The sequence below is a fragment of the Bombus fervidus genome, chromosome 2 (genome assembly GCF_041682495.2).
Source record: "Bombus fervidus isolate BK054 chromosome 2, iyBomFerv1, whole genome shotgun sequence".
NCBI lineage: Eukaryota > Metazoa > Arthropoda > Insecta > Hymenoptera > Apidae > Bombus > Bombus fervidus.
In genome coordinates this window covers 22,609,770-22,624,318 of record NC_091518.1, presented here as the reverse complement: position 1 = coordinate 22,624,318, position 14,549 = coordinate 22,609,770, and the positions used below count along the sequence as shown (strand labels likewise).

Sequence of the window (14,549 nt, the reverse complement as noted above, 5' to 3'; positions counted from 1 at the left end):
CTGAAAATTCGAAAGTATCTTGCACTACCAAAGAAGATGCGTTCAACTGGAAGAGGCGACCTACATCCGCATGACTACACTGATAGAGAACTCTCGCATGTACAGGGTGAGCTAATTGTAATCAACTGCAGCGCGCGTAAGCATTGCTTTAGGACGTTAAAGTTCTCTTCCGATTAATTTCGACCTCCCCTGCGTGACACAGATATCGAGGATCGTAATGGTAATGTCATTGAAAAAATTGACAACATAAACGCACTCGCGTCGAGCTGCATCATTAATATCTAAAAAAGAATATTTTAACATATCGTAATTGATAAAAAGAGAGAATCTTCCGAGTCTCTTCTTAACTCTTAAGTATGTCAAATTAGATTTACCAAATTTCGTAAAAGATCAACGACAAAATCAACTTTTTATAAGGATAATGAACACATATTTAATACCAAAAATCAAATAAATAAAAATTCGCTCGTCAACTATCAAAAATCTATATAAACTATTGTTACAAATATCACGATCGTATTTCAATTAGTCGATTAGACGTTCAGTGTTTGGCGATACACGTAAGACATATCAGTTTCAGGAAAGTCAAAGAGTAAGCGCAATATTTGTAGGTCACAGAGGTTCTTAATATTTCTGTGAATGGTAAATAAGGAACGGCGGGGACCGGTTGAGCTGCATGGATTGCCAACAACTAGCAAGTTCCAAAGTTGTACAGATAAGGCAAGACCTTGCTTCTCTGAACAAGGACACCGGTCGTCGTCTTGCCATCTAGACAACGTACCTAGCTATGTAGCTGTTCCACTTTCGTATGCATCGAGAATGGTGCACTCGGTCTAACGCGCGTACACCGTTGCTCATAAACGCTGGACACTTTGCTTGATATAAATCAAGCAAAATATAAATATGCGAATGTTATTAGAATATATTAATTAATGGCAAACTAACGCTCGAAACTAATATTTACTATCTCCTTGTAGAATCAACAAATATGTCATAAATTTTATAAATATTTCTTTATTATAAGATATTTTACTCTCTATTTAAAAGTATACTTCCCAAAATGAAATTTTATTCGTCGTAGGGTCGCCTTAGATCTTGCTGTCTGCCTTTTTCTAACTATATGACACTGTACTAAAAGAAACAAGTATCCGTATACTTTTGAGCGGTAATGTATAATATGCATGCTTCTCTCGCATAAGCACAACACACGAGCTGTACGAAGACGTGAAAACTATGATGGACTTCGACGAGTAGTTTCTTTCCATTAGAAGCTTTCTTCGCGAGATTACACTTTTCCTCGAATCGCTCGGACCGCTTACAATACGACTGTGAGAACAGAAAGCGGACGTCGATCGTTCCGGTTTTTGCTTCGACGAGTTTCATCAGAAAGTAGCCAATGACGATCGAGACGTTGCAGTTTCGAAAAATCAAATGATGCGGAAATATCCTTTTGTCGCGTGACCCAATGGATTTCGAAAGATCGATAGAAAATAGACTAGAAAATGGATCGAAACGAGTACGGGTGATAAAAAGAAGTGCGAAGAAATTAGCACGACGATGGTTCGTTTGTACGGGTAAACGGAGAAAATCGCAAGTTCGTCAAGCTGGACGTCTCTTCGACGAAGCGTATAAGTTTCTGGAAAAGCGGCAAATCGAAAGCGATAGTCGACTATCGTTTCGCCGCGAAACTCCGATACCGATGGCAAAGAGGAGAAGCTAAGACGAATTTAACTTGACGCAAAGTAATCCAACTTGCTGGAGAAAAAGTTACGCGCCGACTTTTATTCCGCGTTGCTTCGAAGCTAATTAAAACGTAGAACTAAAGGATAAACGTTAAGAGAAAGATGATACCCGTCTACGCAAAACTAACAAAACAAGATGTATGTTTCACTGAGAAATACGAGGCACTGACGTATTCGGATATTTGTAAGTAACCGATATATAGTTATCGAGGTAACAGGTAAGAAACGTTTGAAAATGACATAGTTGAGATTAAACTTTGTAAATACTGTGGCTGGCCGATTACTATCGCTTGTCTGCAAATTCGGTAAGTACGTATACCGGTTGCTTAAAAATACCTAAATTTTTTTTTTTTAACTCATATTTGTCCGAGTGAAACACATCGCGTCTCGCTTTTTTCATCTTTTTTAGCTTTGCGTAGTCGGGTATCATTTTGCTTTTAATATTCATTTTATTTCGTCGTTTTTGACGTCGTCGAAAACCAACAAGCAAATGCGCTGCGATAAAAGGAAAATAGACACGTTCCCTTCCTAAATTCAGCGATTTAGGCACCCGAACGTTTCTTCCATCTCTCTCGTTATATTGTTTTCTTAATATGCCATAACGTTCCTGAAATGGACACGAATCCATCGAGACCTGTAAAGCTAGACTCGGTCAAGCCGTTTTTAAGTTACAAGTGTACAAGCAAACAAACAACCAAACAGACAGGTAGACATACGTATATACATTAAAGCTAAACACAATACCCTCCTCCTATCGTTGTCCCGTGAAACGGTACAATTTGGAAAATTGAAGTTGCCTTGTACATTTGAAAAACATGTGAATGTTATCGTTATCGTTATCGTTATCGTTCGCATATAATTTAATACTGTCATTTAGTTCTTGTTAGTTCAAAAGATATAGATACATAATGTTAGATATTTCAAATATTTTTAAACGTACACTGTCCAATCCGTACAGATACATTTTTAACGAATACAACTGAAAAATAAAAATGAATTACCTTCCCTCTGGTCTTGATAAATTTATCTCCGAAGAAATAAAGTATAAAATCCTCGCAAAAAATTATTAAGGATATTATATCGGTACATTATCATAATGATAGTAAAGTATAACGTAATTATATTACGTTCTAAACGATAATTACCAAGAGGAAAATTTTCCTTTGTAGCGCGTTCATTACGGCATGATATAATCTTATTTGTTTAATCCTCGTACAACTATCGAGCATGGGCGTTCCTTCTCACTTACGCGTATGTCCGTTTAAAATCACTAGCGCAAGAAATATTAACTTTCGCAAATGATTGATGTATTACGCTTTCGTGTTTCATGCTCGTTATTTCGTAATAACGCGATTATTGGTCTTTCTTACTCGTTATTTCCCGGTGAACATCGGCGTCAGCTTTCCTGGAACGATTTCTGAAATCATTTAAACAAGTCAATTCCGTATCGTTTGTCCTTCTTTGAATTTCCTTCGTTTATTGCTTCAAAATTAATCTCAAGATTAAAGAAAAATTCAAAATTTTTATACGCCTAAGTAGGTACGTTGTCGAATGTGTAACGTTTTTCGAAATAATCGTAATGATCGATCATCGATAAACGAAGACTAGAAAGAAGAAGAAGACAATATTTTAAACTTGTACAACAGTTTCAAAATGCACTACACTTGCGTCGCTATTAATCTTACGATTAATCTTACGTTACTAAAACCGCCGTTTTCGTAACTTAAAAATTACTGCTTCCTACAATATTGAGCGTATTAAAATATTTAATTGTCGTCAACGGTTATACAATACCTGCTTTTTGGCCTCTACAAAATTTTGTTACTTATATTCGTCAACCTAATAAATTCTTCCCATTTTTAGCTGCGAATTTTATATTAGAATAAAATATTCCGTTTCGATCGAAGCGACATTAAAACGAAAAAATTATCAAAAATTCTTGTTGAAATTACTAAAATTATCTACTTATCACGTGCTCTTTCTATAATCTTCAAACGCGATGTTATTATATTCTAATTCTTGTAAATCGTAGCCTCGCGAGACGATTTGAATAAGCGGAAGGACGAAATCATCGTTTTTGGTAATCCTAGCGATCCACGGCCGTGTTCCAAATCCTTGACTTCCCGCGGACACACTCAGATACGTGCAAGAAAACGGAGTCAAGAACGTAAGTAGCAGCCAGCGACGTATGTGAACACATTCGTTTTACCGGTTGTCTACCTGTTCTGGGTCAGTCGCGTGTGCAAGGTCAGATCCCAAGAATCTCCAACGTCACTCGTCAAAGCCGAAGACCGCGGTTCTCGCGTGCCGTCTAGAGTAGAATGGTCGTCATTTTTACCTTCGATTCGACGACTCACCACGAGAAAAATACGCGTATACTTCCTACCGGCATTGACGAATCCGATTTTTCTTCGATTCCATGGCTATCGCATTGAACGATTTTCATTTCAATCTCCTATATTATATTAAATTGAAATTTTCCTAAATTTGTCTCTTGAAAAATTTCACTTTGAAACGTTTAAATTTGTAACCAAAACAATAGTAATATCAACCTAAACGCTAGTATAATTTATAAAGTTTACAAACTTCATGCGACTTTTAAGACACTTTCGGTATGTAATTTTATTGTTAAGTGACAACAAAAGACAAAACGTTATAGATAGTAAGATACAAGCATCACGAAAAACAATCGAGTTGTAAGAACCTAAGCAACTTTATTCTACAACGCATAATGATTATCTTATCCGCATCACTGAAGACAAAAAGATTATATTTCTACAGATATTGTCGACTCTTGTTCTTTTATTACTTTTTTTTACTCGCTTTTGCAGTATCACGTTGTATATTGTATATAATTGAAGAAAAATTATATCTCTAATCGTTCGAAAGAAAATTGTTCTAAAAGCCTAAAACATAATATCGTAAATGACTATTACTACAAAGTCCAAGTCTACAACTTGCAAAAATAAAGAATAAAAAATAAATGACGAAAGTAGATAAACTGATTGCAATAGCAACTATATATACTCATATATATATATATATGTAAATAAGAAAACTATGCGTTATTGTAAATGCTTAAAATAACGAGAGTATTATACGAACAAGCGATGAATGAATGACAACGTACTCTGACTAAGAAATGAATCGTTTTCTAGTGTAAAGCCGATATGTAGCTTGAATCATCGCCGAATTTTTAATCGGAGTTTCAGTCGCGCATACGTGAATAACAAGTCCTACGGTCTTTGCACACCAACTAACTACTATCGTTTTCTTTATCGTTAGCTACTAAGAACGAAGCGACGTCACTGTTTCTCGATCTGACGAGCCATAAGTCAACACTAAATATAGTGATCGCGTATTATTGCGCGTTTCTGGCCGGATTCTTTGCATGTTTAACTGTTGTTGATGCATGTTAAACGTAGAAATTAATCGCGAGTATAGTTACCTCTTACTCGAGAACAATTGCAAACTGTCCACATATTAGATTTATTATCCGAAGAATGAAAATTAGTTCATGCGTATATTTGAAAATTTCTAATAACAATCGAAGAATTAAATTTGATCCTCTGAGGAGAATATCGTTCTTCGCCATAATATCACGTATTTATTTATTTATTATCAACGTATTGCTTCATTTCGTTCGTTTCGTTTATTTCATCATAAAGTTGTGCAAATATGGAAATAGTTGACTCTTTTAAAGAATCACATTCCGCTCGATGAAATAAGTATCGATCGGAAAATTTTTATAGCGAATTAAGACGATTCGATTTAAGATTTGATTACAGTCGTATATTACACCTCAAAAGGAATTAGAGTATCGTGATACGAGATGAAACTGTTCACCGAGAATCTTTCACCTCCTACTTAAGGACAATTCAAGTATTACGTATAAACAGCCACTTGGTTGTACCTTGAGGAGAACAGAAGTACATAAGAGGGATCACTTTTGTTCTTACCAAGGGAAAGTGAAGACGAATCGGTGAAGTATGTATTACATACGATTCAAAGGGGATTTAAAGTACTTGCTACTTGAAAAATCTTACACTTGCATCGTTTCTTGAGAATTATCAAGATTTAAATAACTTGTACTAATTTCACAATATCAAATTATCTTATTAGGAACCTTAATCCGCCTATTGGAGTAGTCATTTACAAACCCAATAAATCAAACAACTTGTATAGCTAATTCTAACTTTCCACGTATCGTTATTACCTAGAAATCAATTGCACGATGAAAATGATGTTAAGTAAACGAGGAAATAAAATTAGTGTATAAAAATCACGGTATATGTTATAATAATAAATTTCATTAAAAATTTGCAACGAATAACTAGATTTATCCTGTTTACAGAAAGTTCCTAACTACAGTAATTTTTTGTCAAGAATATTCCTCTTCGATTTCAACTTCCAAAGCGTTTCCTCAAGTTCCTGACATTTCTTTCCGTAAATTTTCGATTCGCGAAAGGTGTGTTATATAAGGTCTTTGACCTCGTTACGGTGATTCCCGATAGTTTCACTGTCTGGACCGAATGCACGCGGCTAGTCCAATGAGAAAGAACCTTAAGTACTCTTCTGGGTGGGTGCGTTGAACTTACCGTCGCATTCCGTATTGATTTCGGTGGCACTGCGCGACTGGAGCCAGACGTTACCTACGGCACGTGTCCGTGTAGGGCAGACACGCCCAATCCGCACTTTCCATAGAACGAAATCGGTGAATCCCATGGGGATTAAAGAATGTACAAAATATGTCGATCTTCTCATGGAAACTGCACCAGACACTTTCACTGAAAACGACTGATGACTAAAGCGTGGACATAATCGGTTAATCGTTATGCCGATGGCACAGCCTTACGCAAGGCCTCGAAGACCTTGAACGGGACCTTATTTGGTAAGCAAGGTCGAGGCTTTGCGGACCATTGGGTTTTCAGGCCGCCCACAATGCACCTCCACCTTACTTGGATTTAATTCTTCCTATTGCGGACCTGCCACGATAACGAAGAAAGTAAATAGAGACACGTCGTGTGATACGGCAGGAGCAGCTGGAGCAGCGAAGGTTAATATTAACGCGTGCTGTTGAAACATAGTCGTATATAAGACGTTTTACTTACATTATCAATTGCAAATATGTATATTTCTATCTGTACTGTAATTTTCATCGAAACGTGTATAGCATGTATTTTTATACGAACCACGTAGAAATCGATCTGACCAATCACGGGAAACAAATTTTGATAGAGGTTAATCGTTTGGTTTCTATAAAACTAAACACTAATGCGACAAAAATTATGAAATTTTCAAAAAATACAATTCGTCGGTTCGTTTTCTGTATGACTCATATATTCTCTTTGAACTTTGTATAATCAATAAAAATAATTTCCATAGATACCATTGTATCGCATTTATCTTTTGATATTATACTTGAGTAAAATAACATATTGTCTAATAAAAACCTGAACGGTTAAAAGGACAATGGAGTTACACGAAATCGACGTGTATAAAGATGCTGTGTGCGTGTGACAGCTGGGTGCCGGCTTCGATGTTTCGAGGTTAGGTTAGACTCGAGTGAAGCAGTCCATCCGTTTATCTGGCACATTAATGACGTATATTTAAATTTGACGTCCATATAAAGTATGGTGGTTACATTTGAAAAATAAAAATAATGATGAAATTCTACGATCAAAAATAAAATCAAGAACAGAATTTGACACGTCCTCGTAGAAGAACGAGTGCATAACCCGATACGATTTCTTATTAGGTACAAATGATTCACTCGTTGTGTCATCGAAGCACTATTTCGACAAAGGAACGTGGCAGGTGTATTTATAAAACTGTCCTGTTTCCTCCACTATACCTTTCGCAATGTCCAAACTTAAACAATATATTAATAATCAATGATACGTATCCCACGTGTATTTCTTATAAGGCATTAAGTTCAAAGTATGCATGCGGTTCTGTTAATACGAATGAGCCAACATTGAAAAAAAATAGTTTTAAATAGATTTTAAAATTTACGATATTATATTAACTCAACCGCTATTACGACTTAAAAGACATATAATTGTATATTTAAACGAACGATATTTCATCAGCGTCATTATTAATTAATTTCTTTGTATTTTGCTTTTTAATTGATAACAACATGTTTTATTAATAGTAATGATTGCGACTGATAAACATGTTAATTACAAAATGTTTTACGACAAAACAACAAGCAGTATCACCGGTCGTACTTTGACGTTTCCATCACCACGTGGTTTCCGTGCACAAGTACGATGTACCATCGTAGACTGCACGAACACGCGTATCGATTTTGAAGCAGACACTGCACTCACACACACCATGCCGCCTTCCGTCGAACCGACACATATACAGGAAATAGGGCCGAAGTATAGGGCTTACGTGACGTGGTAGTAGTCCAGTGCACCCTTATCCGCGCCCTTGAGTCTATTTTTAGCTTCTGTTGTATGAAAAAGGCGGCCGAGATGACATATACCATACGCAATAAGTGGGTGGACGAACATCATTTAATTACTTAGTCTAAGCCTACCTTACGATTCTTCAAAAACATGTTAACTTTTAAGCAGACATTAGTTGTCCTACTCTAAAACGAAATCTAGACAATGAGTATGCATAAATAGTGGAGTCTGACCTACTGACTTTCTAAATCCTTCTTGCGAATTATTTTCCTTCTGGCGCAATTTTTTAAAGGAAGACAAGTAATACTAAACATGGTACGCAGATTATTACTACAATGAGTCACTAACATTCATTAATATTGAAAGTGACACAGTAACTGAATTTTTTGGAAATAAATCATGAACGACCTTCTACGAACGCCAGCTTATTCTATTCGACTATGTTGTAAAGACAGAATATTACTTTATCAAATTTTACGAGAAAGACAATTTGTTATCCTTTCTCGTTCGAAGATTCGCTTTCTTCAAATATAACCATACCATATCCTGGTTAAGGAATAAATCTAGTGCCAAGATATGTTATATAATTACAACTAATGCGAAAGAAATATGATTTTTGCTAATAAATTTTTAAGTAAACAAGATAGTAAATAGGTTATGTATATCAAGAAATACGAGTTTTTCTTGTGGAAAGAATTTAGCATAAAATTGGAACAAAAAATCAGGCCTACGAATAAGAGTTCTCTCACGAGAGTTTACCTCAAATTTAAGAAATCAATGGTAAATGACAATTAGGTGAAAAATGTCCCAGGATTAGTAACATGATTCCTATTTCATTAAATATCGTAATATAAATTCGACGAACTTCATAATATTATTTCACAGATAGGAATTTCCATGAAAGCTTACGAATGAGTAGAGGATCATTAAATCTCAATGACAACTGTTTCGACTTGCATCAAGTGAAAAAAAATGTTGACCATTCCAAAGTATATAACAAAACTTTTTCTGACTCATACCTACTGCCGGTACTGGTCGCTAGCACGCGCACACAAAGAACGTGATAATCTTCACATATACGTTCGTACGTATTGATACGTTTACTACTACAAACAGCTCTGACGGTTAGTCAGGAAAGCCCTTAGCTAGTGTACGCTTCCAGAAGGCATTATGCTCCCCGTATCGTACAGTTTGAAGCGGCATTTGGAGAATCTAGCCGGCAGCCGGCCAACCGACCAATCAGCGAGCCGCTTTCGTTTTATGCCCATATATGGCAAGAGCTGTGAATCCAAATGGTGGGGAAGCCGGACGAATCCATTTTGAAACAGGGGTGTACTAACTACGATGATATTGAAAAATATAACTTTAAAATAAACAGATGATCGTCGAGTTTCTTACTTTTCAGATTTTCATCGTTCAATTAATTTTATATTATGCATAAATTTAAAAAATAAGAGGAAACAAATAAGAAATATGTTAGGTAATATGGAACATTTACAGCATGTATACCGACCATACCTTTGAGCGAGTCCACATGACACGGTACCGGCCACGATCTTGCTCACTCACAGTGTTCGCAACTCGCGGCTCTCGAGTCTCGTTTCGTCGTGCCGATAGTATTCTTGCGGTGTCTCTTTGCCGATCAACGATCGTGTGCTTTGTTGGTTACCTTCAATTCTAAAAGGTAAGTACTGTACCGTTCAGCGTGTTAAGTTCAACGCTGTTATTAATTTAGCGCGTTTCACGGCGATCTGTCATAATCTTAACGGCGAAAAGATCGAGGACAAACGCCGGTTCATAAGCAGCCATGATGGCAGGGCGTTGCTCTCTCCGTTTCTGACTTTTCTCGATATAGCGCCTATTTCTTTGGGTAATTTGTTTCTACTAGCATTATCTTGAAAAGGGAAAACGTACCGGGACGATCCGACAGGTTGTCGTTGTCAAGTGGTTCCTGACGTGTACGCACTGTAAGGCAGGTGGTCGCGACGTGGTCGTTTATTAATAGCAGTACTCTGTAGTTAGGATGTTACAGCACTAACTTGCGATTATGCTTGCTCGTAGCATGAAATACCAACGTAAATTTGTTATCTGTTGGGAAATTGGGATGCTAAGTGCAAGAAATTGTTATAGCGTACCTATTTTCTGTACGATATCCTAATTCGAATATTTATAGTTATCACTCACTGAAGTTAATTGTAACTGTTTCTAAAAACACGTATAAAATAATAGTATTTAAGTATAATATTACACATTCTCATAGTTATCTAACGAAGAGAAAATAATTATCTATTTACATAAACTATACTTCATAAAGATCGATAAAAGTAGTCGAAATTGAGCCAAAGAGTCAAGCGTATATTAAGTATTCTTAAAAGTATTTTTTTATAATAACCATGAAGTTACTAATATTCGGATATATAAATTGTAATATCAAAAAGTTTCCTTTGCTCTTGTATTTAATAAGGGTCGGCGAGAAATACTCAAATTGAATTAAAAAAAGGAAATGTCGAAACTAATTATTTATTATTTTGATGTATAAAAATATCGAGTGACATTGAATATGGTCGAAACAGAACTTACGTATCGCGGGGGAGAGGAAGGGAAGCATTGGCAAGATCGGAGATGTGCGGTTCGGTCAATTTGGCAGATACATTCACGAAGGGTGGTGAGACACACTTCAAACGTTCGGAGAAGGGCGGCTAGGGGGTGGAGGGGGTAAACCCCTCCGTGGCAGAGCACTTCCATATATGGTAAAGAAAGCCAGGATTGGCCGAGGGTGTCCTGCCTTTATTGGCCGATTGCTTGGTGGTGGGGACCCCGAACAACGACTCTGTTCATATAATACACTGCAAACCGGCTGTCAGCTACACTCTGTGTTTGGTGCTAGATCGGTCGGTTGTGCGGCAGTGTCACATCCAAAGATCCTGAGCTCCCTAACTTGTACATAACTTTTTTTATACGAAACGAAAAACGTAAGTCATCATATCCTAAGTTCAGTGATAGATAACATTCTACGATACGAAGTTCAAACGAATTTAAGAATCTTCAGTGCAACCAAGTAGAGATTAGTGCGTGGGCGAATAGTTGATCGACAAATCGTACATCCGAGCGTGGATTTCCAAATCGAGAAGTGGGTGGTGTTAGGCTTAAGATACGCTTGTGTCAAATTTTGTGTGTTTTGTGTTCCATCTTTTCAATTGCACTATAGGATAGTGTAGTTACAAGTAAAAGTAGTTATAAGTATCGGTGACGCATTACATGTGAATGAAAAAAGAATCAAATTCGTTTTACGAGAAGATGTCAATCTTTAGAATGTAAAATATGCTCGAAGTAGAATCTCAAGACTGTAATTTATTGGAGTAAGGATAGTTTTCCTATGTCTGTTAGTTAACTGTTAGTTAGAATAAAGCTTGTAGTCAATTTTCTATGTTCTTAGCATTGTAAGGATTTATTCTTTGAAAACTTGTCGGATATTGACCGTTTAATGCCGGGGAAGGGCGGGGCAGGGTGCGGTTCTAGTTAACGGCGGTTTACAGGACAGTAGAAAGTTCGTCAAGATTACGTACTTTTTCAATGATACTTATCTTGATATGGAAAAATACATAGAGTATATTTGTGTCTATGCTCATCGAATGTTCTATTTGAGATAGTTCATTTTTATCGCGATAGTATAATGCTACGTGTCGCTGAACGCCATCTTGAAAATATTTAAAATATTGCTTCACAGCACATACTATTTTGTAATCTACTATTCTGATTATAGGGTAATATGTCATGAATGATTTCATAGTACATCTTTATATGTAGTTTAATTTTTATTATGTATTTAAAACGAAATTAAGCAATAATTTAGCTTCGTTTTTTAGAACTTATTTGAATACTATGGAAACTACATTTTGAAATATCTATCCATATGAATAATGAATTAATTGAACTCTGGATTTTCTTTATTATATTTAACAATAATTTATGCGTAAAATAGAAAATTCTGTTAAGAATCGTAAAAATTTGCACTTATTCGTATGGATTCGTAAAAACGAATATGTATATAAGATGTGAAATTATAAGATATGTTTAATAGCTTAACTAAAAGTTTATAGTATATTTTAACTTCGTATTCAATAATTAACATTAACAAACATTATAACAAAGTACTGCAAAACTGTAATAAAAAAAAGGAATCATAATGAAGTAATTAATATCTTTATTATTTTTGCAGATAACTCAATAAACCAAACATGTGTGACGAAGAAGTTGCTGCACTCGTAGTTGACAATGGCTCCGGTATGTGCAAGGCCGGTTTCGCCGGAGACGACGCTCCACGCGCCGTCTTCCCATCTATCGTCGGAAGACCACGCCACCAGGGTGTCATGGTTGGCATGGGACAGAAGGATTCGTATGTTGGTGACGAAGCTCAATCAAAAAGAGGTATCCTTACTTTGAAATATCCGATTGAGCACGGTATTGTCACCAACTGGGATGATATGGAAAAAATCTGGCATCACACGTTCTACAACGAACTTCGAGTGGCTCCCGAGGAACATCCAGTACTCCTTACCGAGGCACCGCTCAACCCGAAGGCTAACCGTGAAAAGATGACACAGATCATGTTTGAAACGTTCAATACCCCCGCTATGTATGTCGCTATTCAAGCTGTACTTTCGCTATATGCTTCTGGACGTACTACCGGTATTGTATTAGATTCCGGTGACGGTGTTTCCCACACTGTACCAATCTACGAAGGATACGCTTTGCCTCATGCTATTCTCCGTTTGGACTTGGCTGGCCGTGATTTGACCGACTACCTCATGAAGATTCTCACAGAAAGAGGATACTCCTTCACCACCACGGCCGAACGTGAAATTGTTCGTGACATTAAGGAGAAACTTTGTTACGTCGCCCTTGACTTCGAACAGGAAATGGCAACCGCCGCGTCATCCTCTAGCTTGGAGAAGAGCTACGAACTTCCAGATGGTCAAGTAATCACCATTGGTAACGAAAGATTCCGTTGTCCTGAAGCTCTCTTCCAGCCATCCTTCCTAGGTATGGAAGCCTGCGGTATTCATGAGACAACATACAACTCGATCATGAAGTGCGACGTCGATATCCGTAAAGACCTGTACGCCAACACTGTCCTTTCTGGAGGTACCACCATGTATCCAGGAATTGCTGACAGAATGCAAAAGGAAATCACTGCCCTAGCACCATCCACCATGAAAATCAAGATTATCGCACCACCTGAGAGGAAATACTCTGTATGGATCGGTGGATCTATTCTTGCATCTTTGTCTACCTTCCAGCAAATGTGGATTTCCAAACAAGAATACGACGAGTCTGGACCATCCATCGTCCACAGGAAGTGCTTCTAAGCACATCTTTGATATCTCTTGCATATTATCATTCCCTAAATCCCGAGAGCGGCCTCTGTCTCGTTTCTCGACCATAGGTATTGTTATACGGATATATAATTCAGAGGATTCAATAGTATAAAAGAGATATCTAGGCATTCGAAGATCAGTTTTAAGATATAGTAATGTCTAATTGAATGATGCAGAATGAAAGTAGTAAATCGCTAATTAGCGTAGAAACAGTTCTAAAAGATTTTGCTCTATTTTTTTTTTTCATCATTTAATTGGACGCTATTGCGTCTTTCTTGTTTCATGAACTCTCCGAAGTTCTGAATACTTTATTATTCTATCGAGTCCTTTGTATTATACATTCAGATGATATTCCCTATGGTAGCATCTAGCTAACCACCCCTCACGAAAAACATCTTTCTTATTGTCATCGCGATATTTCACTCTACAATCGAAATAATCATATGTTCTTTCCTTTTTTCGAACATGCTATATATTTGCCAATTTTTAATATTCGCGAGTTTGAGCTGAAGGTAAACTATTATATAAATTATTTCGGAATATCGTTCCGATGCAGTATGGAGCCGTTGTGATTATCCTTAATGCACGAAAGATCTTTTAATTTGGTGTCCTCCAATTAAATGCATTCCGTTGCTTTACTCTGCGATATTTAACGAGGTTTGTGTCAGTCTTTCTAGAATTCATCATTCCTAGCGGAGATAGGCCTTCGACTTATTAATCATAATCTTTTTTTAATGTTACCGATCGTTGAGGGAAAAGATGGCTCTTTCCTTTCTTTTTTTTTTTATTAATAATGGGGGAGACCGCTGACCCAGAAAAATATCCTACAAACGCTCGCTCAAACGAATAAAAAAGACACGGTTTCGACCCCGCAAGCGTAGCCAAAGTATTATAATTTATTCCCATTGTATTGTGCAAGACCATTCACGTACACATCTTAAAGACTACTTTAGACTTATGGGATTATAAAATAAAACTCTTAAAAACATTATTGCTTTGACTTTTGTGTT

The 14,549-nt window shown here is 36.7% G+C and overlaps 1 protein-coding gene and 1 long non-coding RNA gene across 4 annotated transcripts; one reads left to right on the top strand and one right to left on the bottom strand.

The window, feature by feature from the left end:
• Positions 1-7,118: 7,118 nt before the first annotated feature.
• LOC139997990 (uncharacterized) lies at positions 7,119-9,664 on the bottom strand. Its single transcript, XR_011803159.1, has 2 exons — positions 7,976-9,664; positions 7,119-7,329 (listed from the first exon to the last, which is right to left on the bottom strand). It is a non-coding gene; the product is annotated as an uncharacterized lncRNA (long non-coding RNA).
• Positions 9,665-9,685: 21 nt separating this feature from the next.
• LOC139997988 (actin-5C) lies at positions 9,686-14,530 on the top strand. Of its 3 annotated transcripts, none has more exons than XM_072022164.1 (2): positions 9,686-9,845; positions 12,381-14,530. In XM_072022164.1, exon 2 carries the CDS (start codon positions 12,400-12,402, stop codon positions 13,528-13,530), a length of 1,131 nt encoding a protein of 376 aa, XP_071878265.1. In that variant the 5' UTR covers positions 9,686-9,845; positions 12,381-12,399; the 3' UTR covers positions 13,531-14,530. The 3 variants fall into 3 exon arrangements, with proteins under 3 accessions (XP_071878265.1, XP_071878266.1, XP_071878267.1); XM_072022165.1 differs by lacking the exon at positions 9,686-9,845 and adding an exon at positions 10,975-11,133; XM_072022166.1 differs by lacking the exon at positions 9,686-9,845 and adding an exon at positions 11,174-11,291.
• The last annotated feature ends 19 nt before the right edge of the window (positions 14,531-14,549 follow it).